Here is a 21,490-nt window from a genome sequence, read left to right as displayed (position 1 = left end):
TACTGTTCTAAATATATAACACTTAAATTTAAGTTATAATTCATTTTTTGAACGTGATATCACATTCGAGATTGATCTATATTAAATAGGACTTTCCTCATGTGTCTTTTTACTTACTGATGTTATAAGATTGTGACCCAAATTCCGTATATCTTTTAGTCTTTCCATTTAATTTATAATTGATTTTATAATTCATGGAAACTATGAAGATGATGTACGTATTTATAATAAATCTACTACATTGTAAATATCATCCATACACAATATTGCATTAATGACTATTATTACAATATTATTTATTATTATTATTATTATTATTATTTTAATTCTCAAAAAAAGTAAAGAATTTAATTTAATTCGATAATTGTTAATATATATACAAATTAAATTATTCATTTATAAAAATAGGGATTTATTCTATTCCACAACTAAAGATTTTAAATTTTTAGTATGGATTATTAACTATCCCATAAATCTTGATTTAATTCTTACAGCTAAAAAATTCATCTTTTATGTATAATCATTTTATATGCGTAAACAAACAAATAATTATAATATTATATCTGTTCCTATTAATAACTATTGTTAAATAATAATAAATAAAAATGTAAATTTTTACTAATTTTATATATTTGATATTACTTTGCAATATAATTTACTTTTACCTTTGAGGATATTTTATGAAATTTAATTTATTATATATATAAAGAATAATTACTTTGAGCTATGAGCTTGTTCCTCAATTGTGTTCATCATATATATTACGAGGGTGTTAAATGAGTGCCTGTAATTTTTTTGTCTCCCTAATTTTTTGTGCTATTAATACTTTGCACACCATTAACTAACTTAAGGTAACAAAATATTTTATATTAAATAGTGAAACCTAAAATAGGCTCTAATTTAAGGCTGAAATGATATAAATTAGGAATTTATTTTATATTGTGTTCTAATATTTAAATTAAATAATAGCAAGTACATGCATGAAACATTAAACATGTAAATTCTATTATTTTAATTTTAATTCATTTCTCGAATTTGAAAAAAATTAAAATTAAAATAATACTAAATTTAAATTTAATTTGTTTAGAGTTTAAGAATCAATCAAGTGAACGAACATCAAGTTCAGCTGGGTGATCAATTTATTGTTACCTGCGTAGCTGTGGGAAGTTCCGACTTGAAATTTTTTTGGTACAAAGATAATATGCTTGTAAATGTGACTAAAGCAACCAGGTAATATATTTTATTACTTCAAACCATTTAAATGGTAGTACATCACTTCTAATGATATTTGTATTGTTCTTGTTTTTAGCTTTTTAATTTTATCGATAAAAAATTTGTTAATAATCGTCAATAAATTTTCTTAATCTTAATTATCAATGAAGTAAATAAGTATTTATATAAATTTTATAAACGTTCTGAAATAAATTAATATTAAAATATTATTACAAGATTTGAACATTGTAATAATAAGAATACAATTAAGACGATTTTAAATAATCGGGAAATAACTAAAAAAAATTGAAATACTTCTATAAAATAAAATTTACAAATAATCTCAAATAATATTTATTTTACACTATTGTATAAAATTTCATTAAATAAATGCATTGTCTATTTAATATTTAATTATATTATACTATATTATTATTTATGTTTAATAAAATGTCATTTTATGTATGCCAAAAACATACTTTTATGTTATTAATATAACATTTTAATATTTACCATAAAGAAAATATCAATATTTATTTATGTATTATATAAAAAACATAATATATTAAATTCTATTGTCATTTTATTAATTGTATTTTTCTCCATAATCATAATTACATGTTTGTGAAAATATTAAATGTTTTAAAAAGAATAATAAGATTAAATTTCAATCTAATATGTAGTATAAAATATAAATATGAATTAAGAAAATAAAATAATAGAATATAACATAAACAAGAAAGTGGAAGATAAAAAAATTATGATAAATACTGTATTCAAAAGCACTGTAATTAAATAAATAAAAAATTGTAATAAAACTTGACAAAAAATGAAAACTAATAAAAAATGAATTCAAATTATAAGTAAAATAATTTAAAGTTTATGTTTTTTTAAATAATATAAAGACTATAGAGATATATTTAGCAAATAAATACATAAAGACGTTACTATGAAAAACAAGCACGAAAGATTAAATATTTTTAAAGAATCTAACAATATTTGAGAGATATTTACTTGTCAAAAAATATAAGAGTTTTTAAAAGATCAATAAATACTACCGTTAATACCATTATTTTACATTTATATATGAAATTAAACATACAAACTTTTTTTATTAATTTATTAACTTATGTATTGCTAACAATATTATACCATTTAACTATATAGATTGACAAATATTATCTATCAGTATTTAAAAATTTAAACCTAATAATCGATTTGGTTAATATTAGAATATTTTAAAAACATTATATGAAAATGTTATATTTAGATCATGTCTATCAATTTACATATATAAATAATTATTAAAAAATTTGATCAAACCAATTATTTTTCTAAATCATCGTATATATATATATATATATATATATATATATATATATATATATATATATATATATAAAAGTGAATAGTAAAATTATTGAAAAAGGTAAGACTTCGAAAATAGTTTTCTAATAAATACTATTCAAAATGACATATTTTGAATTTTTTAAAAATAAAATAAAAAGGAAAATAATCTGTTTAAAAGCAAATTACTTTTAGAAGTAACGGAGAAACATAAATACGTTATACTCTAGACTATGAAAACTTTTAATACATTTCAAAGTACTTATTTTATTAATTAGAACCATATTATTCTTTCAATGATAGAATTAAATTTTACTATTTAATGATTTTTTTGTCTAAAAAATTCTCATACAAAGGATAATTTATAAATCTTATATTATTTTATTTTTATTTCTAAAAAGTTAGAGAATAAATAATTGAACTGACTGAAGAAACAGTAATCGTCACATTAAGGATGTATAGAATTAAATTTACAAATAACAGTTTTAGTATGAGTTGTTTTAGAGAAATTAAAAAAAAAACATAATAATATGGCTAAATATAAGAAATGAATGATTTAAAAAATTGTCGATTTAAAAAATTTTTAATTACAAAGTATTTGTAATGCATTTTCATACAAATTTTGTTCAAAATACATTTAATTTATATCATACTCACAACAATTTATTTTAATAGTAAATATAAGCAGTAGGGCAAAAGCCTTACTATACAAAACAATTATTTCAAGATCTTGTCTACATGTTGATTTTTCGAATTTAAATTTAAATTTTCAATAATTATTTTTAAGACATTGAGTACTAGAAAAACATACAAAGAAAATTATAAATTTACAACTAGAATTATAAAACGTAGTGTAAATATTAGTATAATCGTTAGTTGTACTTTAAGAATTCAATGTTAATAAAAATTGTATAAAAAACATTTTCATAAATAATTTTCACGTAGTTACATTCTTGATATTAATTGCATTTTCTGCCTTGATTTTGAATTAAATAGATGGGCTAGTGAGCCTTATAATTAACCTTATTTCTGGTCTATAACACAGTTGGACTAAATAATTTCGGTGTTTGCGTGCGTGCGTATATATATATTTATATGTGTGTCTGTGTGTGCGTGTGTGTGCGCGCGCGCGTGTGTACATATGTATTTAAAATTATTTTGAATTGTTTTTTCTAGAATTATAATTGTATTATAACTCTTTTTAATTCATTACATCATTTTATTAATTATTTCAGCAGATATCTTCTAATAAATACTATTGTCTGTAGAATGTATCCTTGTCAGAAATTTTCTTGCAACCCATCGTTACGAAAAAAGTTGGATCCATTTTTTCAGATAAATCAAAATGTAGATCTGCGGAACAATTAAAATATTTTTTAAAATACGAATAACCTTTCATTATTAACACCTACAATATTATTGTAAATATTATTATTATTGTTGTTGCGATTATTATTATTATCATTATCATTATCATTATCATTATCATTATTATTATTATTATTATTATTATTATTGGCATTAACTATAATATATAAGTAGTATATAAAATTGTTTTTCTACAGAAAAATCTGGTATCGGCATCTACCAACTGACGGCTCTGATTATCACACATCAATACTATCTGTCGATAAAGCCATGCTTTTAGATAAGGGTGTGTATACCTGTCAGGTAGTCGATTGGGGTATGCAACAGTGCAAAAGTATACAGATCGATATTAAAGATGACCCTAATGTCGAGGTGATACCTATGGGAATTACAGTCGATAAAGTATGTATAACTATTCAAAAAAATTACTCAATAAACATTTGTTTCAAATACCATTATTAATAAAATATTATTTGTCGATGCTCAAACAGTAATCTCTCATTATTTTTATTCCATACGACTATTATGCTTTTATTTCAATTTTTATGTTTTGTATATATAATTTCAGCTTTTTTCAAATATCAACTAATGTAATTTTTTTTTAATGTACTTTAAATTATATATTACACTAATTCATGTTTTTTGATCAATTAGATATAAAAAAAATTAATGAAAATCGAATAATTATTGTATCATTTTTTTAACTCACGGAATAATACATTTTATTTTCAATTTTAATATATAAAATTTTAATTTAATTATTTTTTTTTTAATAAATACTTTTACAAATATTTTTAAAAATATTAAATTTTGTATAAATGATATTTTTTCATAATTTTTTTTACGTAATTATCTTTCTTATCTTTTAAATTAAACACGAACTGTATGAAAATATATAATATTTACATTAAACATTATTATTGAAGTAATTAAAATCTGATTCTGCCCTATTTTCAAAGTTGATATACTCATTGGATATCTCTAAACTGTTTCATTGTCTTCCATACTTAACGTTAATAAATACAAAAATGTAAAATTAATATTCTTAAAAAAAATTAAAATTATCAATATTGTTTTAAATCGAAAGTTCAAAGTGAGCATAAAACGGCCATCTTTCAATCATTTTAATTCATTTACAACTTCATACAAAGAAAGCTTGGTAAGAATAAGCGTCAATCTACAAATCTATGCATGTAACTGTTAATATTAAAAGTAACTAAACTGAATATGACTACTACTAAAAATAAAACAAGGGATCATCTTTTATTTCTAGGACATGCTACTGGAAATTAAAATGAATTTTTTAGAAAAATATCTGTTGCAAACTAAAAATAGTTCAAGTGCTGCAACTTCACCTTCTACAAGCTATTACAATTGTCATTATTAATATTTTTCATATTAAAAATAGTATGTGTACACTTAGTATCTTTATAATTGCTGTATAAAATTATTATTTTCAATGACTCGTTAATGATAAATATAAAATTTTTTTTCTTAAAAATAAATGAGAATAATTTTTGATAAATAAATTATACAATAATATAGGAATATTTTATTTTTTGGAAATATCAAATCATTTTTTCAATTTATATTTGAATAATAAATTATTTAATTATATTCTTAATAATTATATAGATGTTCGTCAATTTCTGTCACATATTGTTTATTATTTAAATCTGGAAAATTATAATTTTATATATACAAGTTCCCCCAAGATTAAATGATTTTTTATATATCACAAAATACTATTTACATATTTTTGAAAGTTAAATGATTATGCGTCATCAACAAGACGACTTATTCTACAATGAATAAATTATTAGCATAAATATTATAAGTAACAAATTTTTTACAAATATAATAGTTTCACGACTAGATATATTAAAATTAAACTCATTAATGTTAAAATTTATATAAAAAGGAAAAAACTCAATTATTATAAATATTCTGTTAATATATTTAGTAGTTGTTATGTATAAAATTAAAACACAATAATTAATGAAATAATAAAGTCTTTTGTAGAATAGTTTTAAATATCAATTTATTTTAAATTATTCATATACTAATTTGACAATCGAAAATCCATTACATATCGATGAAAATTGAATTAGAAGGCTTCATTAAAGTAAACAAATTTTATAAATACATTCGAATGAAGTGATATCAAAGTAATGTGTTAATGGTAATTACAATTAATTTTTTTATTGACTTACAACAATAATTTACTTTGTAATTTAATGTAGGAAAAATTAAGAAAATATTTTAAATCTAAAATTTTTAAAAACATTGAGCGATATCTCTTTTGAGTCCTTATATTAATTTGATAAAAAAATATATCAAATCATTGTTTAGATATTCCAATTATATTTAACGTATAGTAGTATGTCCTAGGTGTTACACAATACAAATCTATGATAATAGACATGATTGACCTCATGATATTCTGAGTTTGTGTTATTCAAATATATGCATGCATGTCTTTTCAATTGCGATATATTATGAAGATCCTATAACATGTTGCGCTACTTAATACATTTTTATTTTTAGCCAATTCATTTATTGTTTTTATTCAGACATAGATCAATAATTACTCTTCTTTCATATATTTCTCACAATATACAAACTTTGAAATACTGTTGATTTCGAATATTCAATCTATAATACATTATTAAATATATAAAATAAAATATATACAGCAATTTTTTGTTGCTTTTTATCTGATTTTTCTCCGCAATTATGAATCACAATGCAAGACAAGATAAATGAAATCAGTTGATACTAAAGTATAAAATAATTAGACATGTAAGTTGAACAGTTTTCAAAATTTATTAATAGGATATTTCTTATTTTCTTCATTTTTAATAACACTATACAATTAAAATTACAAATATTTAACGATCATTTATTATATTATAAAAACTATGGTTAAATTATTTAGTTTATATAAGAGAAAATATGAATAAAGAAATTTTAATTTTGTAAGAATTATTAACATTCTTTTCATTTATTAATTCTGATAATGAAAATACCTTTTCAAATGGAGTATATATGTATATGAACTTAGTAAGAAGAATAACTCGATCATTATAATATCTATTTTCGAAAGAGATTAATATTCTTCTTAATCTATCACTATTTTCACTTAATTAAAGTCGTCTGTATATTTCATTCGGCTTTTAGAGACATTTAACTTCTTTTTTCACTATTAAAATTTTTTTAGTGTAAATATTAATAACAATCGGATTTGTATGATGAAACCTTATAGAAAACTTTTCCGTACAGGGTACGACAATAAGATTAGTATGCACAACGCCAAACATGCGTAATGTTGGAATCGGCTTTGGTTGGACAAAGAATCGCGCCCTTTTGAAATTAGAACCCGGTCAAGAAGTCTGGGAGGACTTATATCCAGCCGGCAGCATCCTTACTATTATTCACGCTCAAAAGTCTGCTGTATATACATGCAATGTGGCTCACCATTCAAGTTCGGTACGAGTTGAAGTTGTCAACCGCACCCTCATCCCTGTCTGCCCTGACGATATCAACTGGAATCTCAATTGGCGCGATACCGCCCCAGGCTTAAAATCCCTATTGCAGTGTCCCATAGGTTTTGTCGGTAGGCATGCAAGCAGACAGTGCACAATGAAAGATGCAGCTAATTCCGAGTGGGAAATTCCAGATTTTTCAGACTGCCTCTATGAACCTTTCCTTCACCCGTACAATAATGTGAGCATGTTACTATGTCCCTATAAATATTTTACAATGTTGTTAGTAGGTATCTATTATGCTTAATTACCTCTTGGTAAAATTATTTTTTTTTTACAAATGAAAGATTATCGTTCTACTTACAAAATAATATTCTTAGTTTAAAAAAAATAGTATAATATATAATGAAAAACAAAGAATTTGTGATTATCTAGAATAATTTCAAAAGGATTAAGTAACAAAATTTTATATTAGTTATTATTCATAAAATGAAATAAATATCCAAACAGCAAAAATAGTAGTTTTCTTATAATATATCATAGTTTAATATCTTAAACATTTTATTATTTTGAATAATGCATAATAAACGGATCAACTTTATTATATCAAAAAATAAGTTGATATAAAAGTCCCTTTCTTATTGCAAATTTATTTCTTAAAGAGTATGAAATTCAATACATTTTCCAAATTCATAAGTATTTGACAAACAATATTAAAGTCGTATGCTTTATTTAATATTAAAAATTAGGCTTTTAATATTACTAATACTACATAACTTATTAAATACATAAAATTCTGGAATTCTATTAAATTCTTATTTTCTATAAAATATTTTTTTTTTTATTAAAGAAAAATTAATAAAAATAGAAATATTATTCTATCATGTATTGGATTATTATATACTTGTTCGACTAAAGAGAAGACTAAATGTTCGAAACTGTTTGATTTTCTGGCTCGATCTGCCAATGTTTCGATAGCTTTATAATAATTCGCTACCTGTCCTAGCGGTTGCTTGGGAAGGAGTTAAGGGGAAGGGCTAGATATATACAGTGAGTGCAGACTTCGCTAGCATATGGTTTATTAACAAATACATTATTGATGAGCTGAATTCACTTTTGATAGGAGAGTGTGAATTCTGATTCCTTCGCAATGATATATATATATATAAGAGTAAATAAGATGGATTACTACAAAAACAAAAATGTAATATTTTGAATTTCGTTTTTCAATTTTTAGTTTATCAATATTTTAAGGAAAATTATATTTTCAAAACTTTTAATACATTTAAAAAAAAATGTATTCTGAATGTATAATAATTCAATGTTAATTTTCTAAATATGTATTCATTTTAGTTTGCCCTCCAATTAATTGATATTTCAAAAAATTAAGATTGGTTGTTATTTTTTACACCCAGGTTTACAAATGAAAAATTTGAAGATAAATTAGAATGTGGGTTTGTTTTTATAAATTCTAGTTTCAAAGTCTAACACTTGGATATGAAAGTACAAATAGTTCATCGACAATTCAAGCATTTTGGGATATACTGCAGTATCGTACATCGCCTCTATATCCCGGGGAAGGGGACCGAATAATTGCTATACTACAAGAAATTCAACACTATCAATACAACGTTAATGAATTGGAGGACATGACAAATTCGGCCGATGCTATAATAAAAATCAGCGATAGAATCTTGGGCAACGACTATTCGATTCTTAATCAACAAGTAATTGAAATTCATACTTTAATCTATTTTTACACTTCTTTGTATATAGATTGATTTATTAATTTTGTTTTGTATGTATATTTAATTAAGATAGCTTGGTAGGTTAGCAATAGTTTTCTATATGATTATTAAAAAGATTTGGTTACTAAAATAAATATTTATTATATTTCAAAATTTATTTAGAATTAAAAACTTTCTTAACTTAATATATATATATATATATATATATAATAAAACATAAAATATATAATGTACTGATTTATTGTTATTAAATTCTTGCTTAACTTACTAATACTAATACTAATACTATTACTATTAATACTACTAATATCACTACTACTGCTATTATTGCTATTACAGCAACTACTATATTTCTGTTACTTGTAAATATTACTATGACTATCACTATAACTATTATTACTATTTTCATTAGTAATAATACCACTTCCATCGAGTCTTTATATCATTATTATGGAATTAAAATGGACAATAGAAATATTTGTATTTGTCTTGCTTATTTATAAAAATAGTAAAGAAGATGTATTTTTATGTTCCATCTTCATTTTTAGAATCTGGCCTTATTAAGTCAACTAATTTTACGTAATCTTGGGTATTGGAGCCAGAACAATGCACAAAATCAAAAACACTTATCACTGTCTGAAATAGTTGTTAATATTCTTCCAATGAAAGTATACGCTGATTCAACTATTATGTATAGTTTAAATATCCCTCAAGATAATCAAAAGTAAGTTTTAAGTATAATTAAATTTATCTGAAATTCAGAATTAAATAAAATGTACGAGATTGAATGCCTCTAATTAATTTACAATATATTTATTGCTTATAATTAAATAATTTGTTCTCTGATAATATATAATATATAATATTAATTTTGTTTAAGCAAATATCCTGATTGGTATAACGAAAGAGTGACGATTCGATTATATCATAATAAACTACAAAACGTCAATAAATCCATCTCGGGGATTGTCATTGTATATCGAAATTTAACACAATTCTTTCCTGATACGTATATTATAGAACTAGAGTAAGTAATTAAATATTTTGTTAATATGTTAACAAATTTTTTTTTAAATATAAATGAAAAAATTTCATAATAATCTCTATTTTAAATAATAGGGAATCGTCATTTTTTTTTAATGTAGGAAGTATGGCCGTTTTTTCGTGTATATTGAAAGTAAGTGGATGAATAAAAAATTCAACTGTAGAATTTCAATGTAAATATGGATACGTATTATATCATCAACTATCTGAGAATATTAAAACAATCTAACGTATTAATATGCATGTGCATAATAATAAAATTTCATGTTAAACCTATACAAGTTTTATAAAAGCATAAAACTTGTAACAAAGGATTTTAAAGTGCACTTTGCATCGTCAATAAATTTATTTATATGTATCTCAGAAATACTCTAATATATTTTATAAAACCTAGAAAAGGATTTTGGGGGTAGGGAAAAGTATAACAAAATAAAAATATAACTTTTATAAACAAATATAATTACCTCTAATACATGTTTTTAATAAATGTTTCATAAATTTAACAAAGAACAAATTAATTATATTTATGTAGAAATTCAACTAAACTATTTACTCTTACGAAGTTAATTAAAAGTATTAAGTTTTTATTACATTTCTTTTGATAAACATCATTATTTTAAACATATTTTTATTATTGTATACAACTAGTAATATTTTGTATTAGAGATTATATCGAATATAATAAAGATATTAAAAATACATATTGTAAATAAATGTATAAATGCTGTATAAATGTATATAGAAGAACTTTGATTGGAAATAAAAAAATATTATAAAATACTCTTAAATTATATTTAACATATTTAATAATATTAAATAACATTAAATAAGCATATATAAGAAACTAAATATAATTTAAGTCACGTTGTATTCATAAAATACAAAAAGAAATTAAATATGTAAGTTTCTTAAGTACTTATTTAGAGTCATTTAACGGTAAAAGCTTTCAATTAACGGTCTATATATATATATATATATATATATATATATATATATATTCGTATTCCGATATTAAATTAATTTTACATTATAAAATCTTATAAAATTTGTTTATACCTTATAATCTTATATTATAAAATCTTGTAACCCTATCAATAATTACAATATTATTAGGAATACGGTAATTAACAAATTAATATTATGCTTACATCCGTAATTTGTATAAAATTATAAAATAAAATTAAATGAACTGAACATTTTAATTTGAATAAAATAAAATTGAATTTAAAATGAATGATGTTTATTGGGATCGTCTAATTGAATCTATATATTCGTTTTTAACAATCGATCTAAAAGTCGACAAAATATAAAACGAATAATATCGAAATAATCTTTCTACATTTATGAAAATCTGTAAGGATAAATTATTTATAAATTTATAAATTATAATTCAATTATGAAAATCTTGCATATCCATACTATCAAGCCAACAATTCTAAAGTACCTATATATTTACTACTCATCTCAAGATTGCATTGAGGATGAAATAAAAGAATCAGTAAATTATCATTTCTTGCTCAATTTAATAGTTATTGTTAAAAATATCCTGACCCATCAAATAAATAATGTTGTAGCGAACGTCCGAATATAATTTAGGATAAAATTATATTTCTTTTAAAAATGGTTATATCAAATATAATTGAAAACTCTTGAATTATGTTAAATTATTCGAGTATATGTTAAATTATTGCTTAGTTGAGTTCAGAAGCTGACCTATAGATATAATTTAACAATATATAAGAAACACATTATTTATAAAATATTAGTACATAATATTTTCATATATAAATATTGTATAATATAATATAATATAATATCATATATAATATTGTATAATAAAAGTTTGTAGTAATTATTATCTGAAATATACATTGATATTAGTTCAAAAGTACACCATTTTACTGACGAATAAAACAACCAAATAAATTCATGAAAACTAAAGAAAATACGATGTGTGCAAGATAATTCAAACTTATCTAGTTAATATTTTGGTATATAAACATTTCCAACTTGAAATTTCCAGTGATGGAAGCGATATGGAGTATCGCATCAACTCGCGCATAATTAGCGTCAAAACATCGTATCGGGACGTCGAGCGTGACGACCGCCTTTCGATCGAATTGGAGTTCGCCGGAGCGCGCAACCATCCTAAGGCTTGGAACGTCTCTTGCGGCGTGCTCGGTGCCAGCGGAAACTGGAAGCTCGGAGGCTGCTCCCTCATGGAGAATCCCTTCAAGGCCAGTGTCCTCAATTGTCTATGCTCGAGTCCCGGTACCTACGCCGCCTTCATTACAACGCGCCCCGAAAAGGTAAACGAACCGATGATTGTTATTACCTGCTGAAGCTTAATAGGAATAAAATATTACTATCCAAGAACTATACAATATGTAATTAATCGAATGTTTTCGTAACCTATACGTGTAAAATATAATTATTATTTTTACTTTTAAGAAAGAGAGAGTGAAAGAAAGTGAAATTTAATTTATTATTTTAATACTAATGAATTTACATATATTCTTTAAGTTACAATTAAAGTATTTATGTAAGTAATTGAATTCAATGCTTTATTGAATTTTATTATTTCAGTAATATGCATTTAAGATCAATTTTATTTATAACTTAGCAAAATAGTACATAAAATACATCGAGTACTCTTTACAAACTTATGTTTAAAATATGCGTTTAATAATTTGCATAAAACGCAATAAAATTTATTTTAAAAAATTCGATTTATTATCTTTATTTAAAACACAATTATATGCACATTTTTATTTAATATGATTAAACGATGATAAATTAGATATGAAATATCACTTTTGAAAATCCGTTGAATATTGTAAGTCCAAACGATTTTTGGTGATATCGATATACTTATAACTTTAATAAAAAGTAAAATTTATTATAATATTATTTATTTTTATATTATAATATTTATTATAATATAATTTATATTATAATATAATAAATATTATTATAAATTTATTATAATATAATTTATTATTAAATTCATTATTATTTATACCGTAATGTCTAAAAAATATATTCATTTTTATTAGTGTAAAAATTAATTGATATTGATTAGTCCAAAAAATACTTCAAAATATTTTCAGTAGCTGTACATGTATAAATTAATACATTTAAAGCATAACTTTTAAGCATAATCAAGCATCACTTGCTCTAATAACAATATTATATCTAATAACAATAAGTTTGTTTCTAATATCATGCTATAGTTTCAAAAGACTATAATATTATAAATTACATTTATTACAGATATACATAAATTAGTTTTTAAATTGTTTAATACAAACGTTACTCTAAATTCATTTGCATCTGGTTGAAGTTAAAATTTTTAAAGAAATAAATTTTAAAGTAGTTCACTAAATATACTTAAAACTTCACGTAAATTATTAATCTATTCATATTTGTAACAAATAATATCTGGTCCCAAATAATATTAAAAAAATTTATATTCTAATTTTATTTAATATAAAAATAAATTATATATGTATTATATATATTTATTTTAATTTGTATAATGAAATGCCAATTATATTAAGTAAGAGTTGATTAAGATGTAAGATTAAGAAGATATTTAACTTATTAATACCTTTTTTAAAAAATTTAATTACTAAAATTTACCGATAAAACTTATTGCCACTAATACCAGGCAATTAAATTGAGTGCCATGAACTTCCAATAAAATATAGATGATATATGTAGAGTATATCGGAAATCCGATGAATGAAAATTTATTCGAGAATGAAGTAAAGTTCCGACAGTGAATACTAGATATTCTATATATATATATATATATATATACCAAACGGAATTCGTTCTTTCAAATTCAATACACCATTCAACCATTAATTACCACATTTAATAGGCTATAAAAGTACATATTGAATAAGGATTTTAAAACAATTTTTTGCAGAATTTTACTTCAAACCATACTTATTATCATAATCATAACTAAAATTCAAGTTATTTATTAAGAGCATTATACATTGTGTATTAAGAGAAATGTAATTTTTTGTGTTATTATAATTTTTAATAATTATACTATAGTCATTAACTTATACTTTTTACCTGCAACATAAAATAAAAAATATTTTAAAATGTTATAAACATACGTAATTATGTATCAAAACTAACTTATTTCAAAGTATAATTTATTAAAATATAAATAAATGATAATAAATCTTGAAATTTTAACAAATAGTACAATTACACTAGTATTAATCAATACAAATCTATCTCGCAGCTAAAATGTCTATCACGCACATTATAGTTATACAATATTGAATATGTTTTTATTTCCAGGTTATTTTAATAAAAAATGATCAAACAAATTTCGTTGTTATATTGGGTTGTAGTAGCTGCCTTTTACAATGTTTAGTTTCAATTTTAATATTAACTGCATTTTGGTGGAGAAATCGAACATGGTTAAATTTTTTAAAAATAGAATGTTGCGCTGCTATCATTGTTGCGATGGGAACATTCATTTATGCCGTGAACAGTAAAATTTCTGAGGTATTTATTCTTCCGATTCACTTACAAGCAGAAATTATCACGATTAATACAATTACTTTTAATTTATAATGTTTTTAATCAAATTGAATATTATTAAAATTCGCTAATTTATACAGAATTTAAATCAACAATTTTTAATTAACCAAACACAATAATTATATTTTATATTCGAATTAGATAAATGCTGCCAATTTATTTATTTTTAAATATAATAATGTAAAATTGAAATTTAACAACTGTAAATTTTTGTAAATAAATAAACGTTGCGGGATTTATAAATTTACTTCAAATTTTTCATTGCGTTTAATAGTGCTATATTATAGAGTAAGTATTTTTATAATATTTAAATTTTAAGTAAGACATGACAAATTATAATAAGGAATTACTATATAATTACACATAATTATTTGCAGCTATAAATTACAAATTGTATATTATGGAATTAATAGAAATATTAATACTGTCAATATTTATCACAATAAAATAATATAATCGAAATAAATTTGTATAAATAATTATTAAAATAATTAATACTATCGTGATAATTTCTAATACTTAACGTTTTATTCTATATATAGTTTTTATAATTTAAGTAATACTATCTATTCCTTCGTTAAATTTAAATATGTTCAGATTCATAAATGAGAGATGAATAATATATTTTATTAATTATAAAATTTACATTTCTGGATGAATATAGAGTAATTTAGTAAAAATCTGTGAGCGTTTTATCTCAACATCATAAATTAGTCCTACCTATTATTTATGCCTGCTATTTAATTAATTTATATTTAAAATTCATTAATACAAAAATTATAAAGACTATATATAATATAACTACTATGAAATAAAAATTATATTTAATATTTCCCATGTCAAATATATTTCAGAATAATCATGATACTTATACTAAGAACGTTTCATCATTCATATTATTAAAGAAATTAAAAAAAAAAATATATAAATTAACGAATCTTTCAGAATGCTTTATCCATCGTGGCGATGTGCCTCGAAGCTTTTCTTTTAATTGGTACATCTTCACCAATTTCACAGGCACTAATTATTTACACCGAACTCTCGAATATCCATCCAAGTCAACAGCTTCAACCAACTGTCGTAGCTGTCATAACTGGTATGACTCGTTCAAATTTAATTAAAAGATTATCCAACTTTCCAATGAAATAATTTGAATTATTATATTAATTATATTAATATTATATAATGATTTTTTACATAATAACTTATTTATAATTTTATCCATATAAACTACCGAATGTAATGTTGTTTTTGGTAGATTTCTATTTATTCATTAATTTAATAATAATAAATTCTAGACATATACCCTAAGTACCATATCTATTAAGTTAATCTTTCGAATTAGTGAGCAGGAGAATGAATTATTTTCTAATAAATATAATACAAATCTTCATATATATGTTGCAGGTCTCCCAATTTTAGCTATACTCACAACAGAATTGACACGAAAGACTATCGGATGGAAACATGAATCTTGGTGGTTGATTTTCGGTACTGGTGTCTACAATATATTTATTATATGTTCGATAACACTGTTACTTACGTTCTTACTATTGTACGTAAGTGTAATTCAGAAAACTAGGCCTTCCTTGTACAAATTTAAGAAGAAAAGTATAATAAAACTAAGGTAAATACTTCTTATGTTAATAAAATTATTATATTCTATATTTATAACAAAATATATCACTAAGATATAATATTCTTCATAGAATATTTTGATTTATTTCCGGACCGATTTTCAAATGTTTTCTACAGTATACGCATAAAAATTTATGAATTTTCGATATAAATTAACATATTATATTATAAATTATAATAAATAACTTATTTTATAACATTTAATTTTACTTATAAAATATATAGTAATGAAAAAGTAAATACGATGAAAAATTAAACTAAAACATTTAAATATTGTATTCATATTATTATTTAAAAAATGTTTGCATATTTTTAAATATTGATATTTGGCAAAACGAAGTCATTCAACACTTCTTCAAATGAAAGCATCATGCATACTAAAATCTACTATTATAACATACAATTAGAATATTGGAAAGGCATATCAATAACTTATTATTACTTATTTGTAGAATACGAATGTTACATCGTTCGGCGATCGTTATTTTCGGTATCGTTGCAATGGAGATCTCTTCGGTCCTATACGTTAACTCTTCATCAATCATCTATCATTACCTCTTTGCATTTCAATCAGCTCTTTTAGTAAGTAAATATTTTGATCTTCTTAAATTATATATGCATTTTTGAACTATTATTAGACCTATTATTAGACTTTAATAGAAATAGCATTTAATTGTTACCGTTTTAATACTTTTATAAATAATAAATTGCAGCACACCCAATATTATCATCAAATACTAAATTTAATATATCTATAAAAGATTTCATAAAAGATTATAACGCAACAAAGTATCAGATTAATATTCAAATGTAAATTAAAAAATGTTATAGAATTAAAATACCTTTCGATGAATTTATGTTAAATTTAATCATTTATTTATTGTAACTATTCTGTATTGCTAGTTTATTTATTGTTCTAAATTTTTTTAATACAATCTTAAAATAATTTACTATACTTGAATCTATAATCAATACGATTATAAATACTTGTGTCAACCGAAATTAAAAACTAATATAATTCATGAGTGATAATATAATATATTATAATAACATTAAACATCTTAACATAAAAATGTAGCAAAAGTTTCATGAATCATTGAAAATTAGATCTTTCAAATATAATTCATTGAACATTAAAACATATTTTCTGAAAAATGATAACAGTTTTATGGAAATTTCAATTAAAAATGATTGTATTTTATTTCATTTATGGTTTTTATTTCAATCATATTAAAGATCTCAAGTATCATAGAAAGCTTTTATTTTTTCCATTTTATAAATGAACACTGCCCTGATTACACTTGCTTTGATAAGATAACATAAATTACATAAATGTTAGCAGAAAATGTAAAGAGGATTGGTAAAAAGATTTTATTGGATTATACAGATAGTAATATATATGTACAATTTAATAAAAAACACACACAAGTGTGTTTATCAATTGGTTGTAATTTTTCCAGAGTCCAAATTTCAGTCTGATGTATTAAAAACTAATAAATTTTAATAAATCATTCTGCTTTTTCTCTTTAAATAAAATTTTAATTAAAATTGAATGTATCTTATGCACGTATAAATATCCGATTTCATTAATTCAGATTAAATCCTATTTACCTACACCTCAATGATTATTTTTTCTTGCCTCATTAGCTTAATTTAATAATTTATTATGTATAAATTTTATTATCTATTTTTTTCTTTTTTTTTTTGTCTAAATACAGTTCCGTATCCTCTGTATTGATCTTATAAACACTAGACTTTCGGAGAACGGGTATTCGTACTTTTCTGGTTTTGTAATCTGAACCATCTAAACCTCAACTATTACTAATTGATAACTCTATACTACAATTCCTTGAATGCTATTGAATATATGATAGAACATTTTAAGAAAGATTTTTATATAAAAATTGGTATATTGCAGTATTGAAGCTTTACTTACCTATAAATTAGAATTTATTCATAAAATATCATTATTAATGAATTTCACATGTTTTTTATTTCTTTAAATATTTAATTATATTCTAAATAAAAATCTAATACAATTGAAACCTGTAAAACTGTAAACTGAAGGCAATAAGTTAAAGTTAACTTTTTAATATTTTGATCAATTAAAATGTTGTTTGATTCTCTTAAAAAAATTTTATATATTTTTAATTTTACTTAATAATTTTTATCTTTATTTTGTATAGAATGTTTTTAATTACATGAGTTTATTTCAGATTATTATTGGAATAAATTAAGTTATTTGTTATATAATTTTTTTATTAATAGCACAATTATTTTGAACAATATTAAACATTAACTATACTTTATTCGAAACTTTCGAAGTACACAATTTTAAAGAGATGAAACTAGAAAAAAATAATATTTTTTTTTACAGAGCACTTACTTCAGTTTAATAGTACTATAGATAAAAATAATATATATTATAAAATTTATATAAATTTAAGTTAAAATAATTTTATTTTATAAAATAAATTGTCGATTTTATTAAATCTATTTATAGGAGCATTTAAGTTTATAATAAGTAAATAAGCTCAATTATTACATTTAAAATTTACATGCACTTTAAAGCATCTAATTCAAATAATTGAAAATATAACGAACAATACTACAAGGTACGAACTTATACATTAAAACTCCCATATGTAATTGAGAGGTAATGTTTAATTATGTAATGACAGTTTATATGTGAACGATCCAGAATATCTACAGTTAAGGTTTCAAGAATTCAATAATTATATGAATAATAGTATGAAAGAGTTCATAAATTTCCTTATTTTTTTTTTAAGAATAAATGCTTTTACTATGTATCCTAAATATTGAGTAATAAGCATAACAAAGTTTATTATTTACTTCATATGAATAAATTAGGGAATCTTTGACAAATTTACTTGAATTTAGTCATAATATAAATTTACTTATATTACTTATATTACTTATATTACTTATAATTTTAAAATTTATTATAAAGCATTTTTTTACAAAAGTTTTATTATCTAAAGTTTGTTGTATCTTAATTGTATTAAAATAAAACTGGTTTAAAATCTGCATTAAAAAAAAAATATATTAATCGCATAAATTTCTAACATTCTTGATATATCGAGAACGCAGTATACAAAATAAATATGCTAATTTTTTTTTTAATTTACACAAAAAAAAAGGTATGGAAATTTATTATTCTTATTATTAAACTACCCCAACCATTATAGAATATTACTTTCATGAAAATAAAGTAGTTATTATATAATAAAATATATAAATTTACTTAAGCAAGTGTTAATAATAATATGAACTGAATAATTATAGAAAAAAATGCTAATGAAATTAAAGGAAAGTTAATTATAATTATATAATATTTTTTGTATCGAATATTATAGAAAATTTTAGAAAATTATTTCAATTTGTAATGTTAATATTCCAATATGGTTTACTCATATGGTCAAAAATATTCAATATGGTTTACTCTCTTAATATAATATTTAACTTCAATTCGATAAATTTTTAAATAGTAATATTTTGCTACGTAGATTATTTCGTATAATTTGATGATTAATTTGATTTTATATCTTATGCTTATTAATTTCGCTACATAATTATTCCTTTCATTGATAATGAAAGAGTATAAAATATTACAAGTATACATAAATTTGAACGACAGATTTTTAAATTAATGATTTAAATAAATAAATAAAATAAATATTAAAAGATTAATAATGACTATTAATTAAAATATAGTTATTTCTTTATATTTGAATAAAGTAACATATATAATGTAATAATTCTGTATTTTTAATCTATAATAAAATATGTACATAACATTTAAACTTTAAAAATTAGTCAATAATGAAATGTGATATGACAAACATTTTTTTTACATCCGTGTTATATAATGTTGATACTCAATCGATATTATAATTACTATAAATTTTACATGTATTATATTATGATAATAAGTATTTAAATTGATTATGAACATTATTATTAGTATTACATTAATTTTTATAATTATAACATCATCTATATTGAAAGACTATTAGATAAGATTATATATAAAAAATATATTAACCAATCTACCATTCATGGACTTAATAAATATAGAAAATATAAAAATGTGTAACATATTTTGTATTTAAAAATTTTTTCATTTAACTGTTGAGCCGCAAACTCAATATACTCTTTAAAGTTAGAACTATTGAACTCTGGAAAAAAAACTATATTTTATTTATAACATTTATAAAAAGATGTATTTAAATAAATATTAAAACAATAATATATTATAATCTGAAAATACATTTGAGCCCGTTTTTCATTAGATGCAACTTGCATACATAAATGTTTATATTTTTCGTTATTAAATAGTATGAATGGATTTTTTCAGGGATTTATAATTCTAGCAATGTACGTAATGAGTGGTGAAGTGTTAGTCGTTGCTCCAGTGCTTCATAAATTAAAACGTCAGACAGAATCCGACGATGAGTGTACTTCTGAACAAACTGAAGGTATTTACAATTTTTATTTATAATTAATTAATTTTTGTAAAACAAACCCCTGAGTTAATATAAATTAGAAACTAAATGTAATTTATACTAATAATTAACTTCAAGTTATTAATTATTTAATATATAAAAATATTTAAATTATTATTTTATTATTTATATACATTATGACATTAAATTAAAAATATTGTATATAAGTATTATATATATAGTGTATATACAGTATATATAGTCTATATATAATATACTAAACTATATAAGAACATATATATATATATATATATATATATATATATATATATATATATATATATATATATATATATATTTAAATTGATTAGTAAGACAAATTTATTGTACTAATATTGTAGTAACCTATTGTATTGAAAAAAAAAACTTATTCGCATTTTTTTAATTATTATAAAAGCTCTATAATATGATAAAAATAAGAATATGAAAATAATGAAATAATAAAAGGGAAAATATAATTATTCATATAGTTTTGTAATAATAATAAAAAGCCAATTTAATAAATTTTTCTTATTATATAGTTATACAATAATATTTTATTTTTTCTTATATA

The 21,490-nt window shown here is 21.4% G+C and overlaps 1 protein-coding gene across 1 annotated transcript in view; it reads left to right on the top strand.

Annotated features, from left to right (window-relative positions):
- The window catches only part of LOC105361402 (uncharacterized), a 102,347-nt gene that overhangs the window by 76,581 nt on the left and 4,276 nt on the right, over positions 1–21,490 (top strand). The window contains exons 9-20 of the mRNA XM_011498566.1: positions 1,088–1,230; positions 4,125–4,329; positions 7,210–7,653; positions 8,888–9,139; positions 9,709–9,884; positions 10,041–10,187; positions 12,228–12,513; positions 14,528–14,737; positions 15,719–15,869; positions 16,181–16,400; positions 16,864–16,993; positions 20,790–20,910. Coding sequence (XP_011496868.1) covers positions 1,088–1,230; positions 4,125–4,329; positions 7,210–7,653; positions 8,888–9,139; positions 9,709–9,884; positions 10,041–10,187; positions 12,228–12,513; positions 14,528–14,737; positions 15,719–15,869; positions 16,181–16,400; positions 16,864–16,993; positions 20,790–20,910 — 2,485 coding nt within the window. The remainder of the gene's footprint in view (positions 1–1,087; positions 1,231–4,124; positions 4,330–7,209; positions 7,654–8,887; positions 9,140–9,708; positions 9,885–10,040; positions 10,188–12,227; positions 12,514–14,527; positions 14,738–15,718; positions 15,870–16,180; positions 16,401–16,863; positions 16,994–20,789; positions 20,911–21,490) is intronic.

Source organism: Ceratosolen solmsi, unplaced genomic scaffold (genome assembly GCF_000503995.2).
Source record: "Ceratosolen solmsi marchali unplaced genomic scaffold, CerSol_1.0 scaffold30, whole genome shotgun sequence".
Taxonomy (NCBI): domain Eukaryota; kingdom Metazoa; phylum Arthropoda; class Insecta; order Hymenoptera; family Agaonidae; genus Ceratosolen; species Ceratosolen solmsi.
The sequence above is the reverse complement of the archived record's forward strand: the minus strand, read 5'-3'. Positions and strand labels throughout refer to the sequence as shown.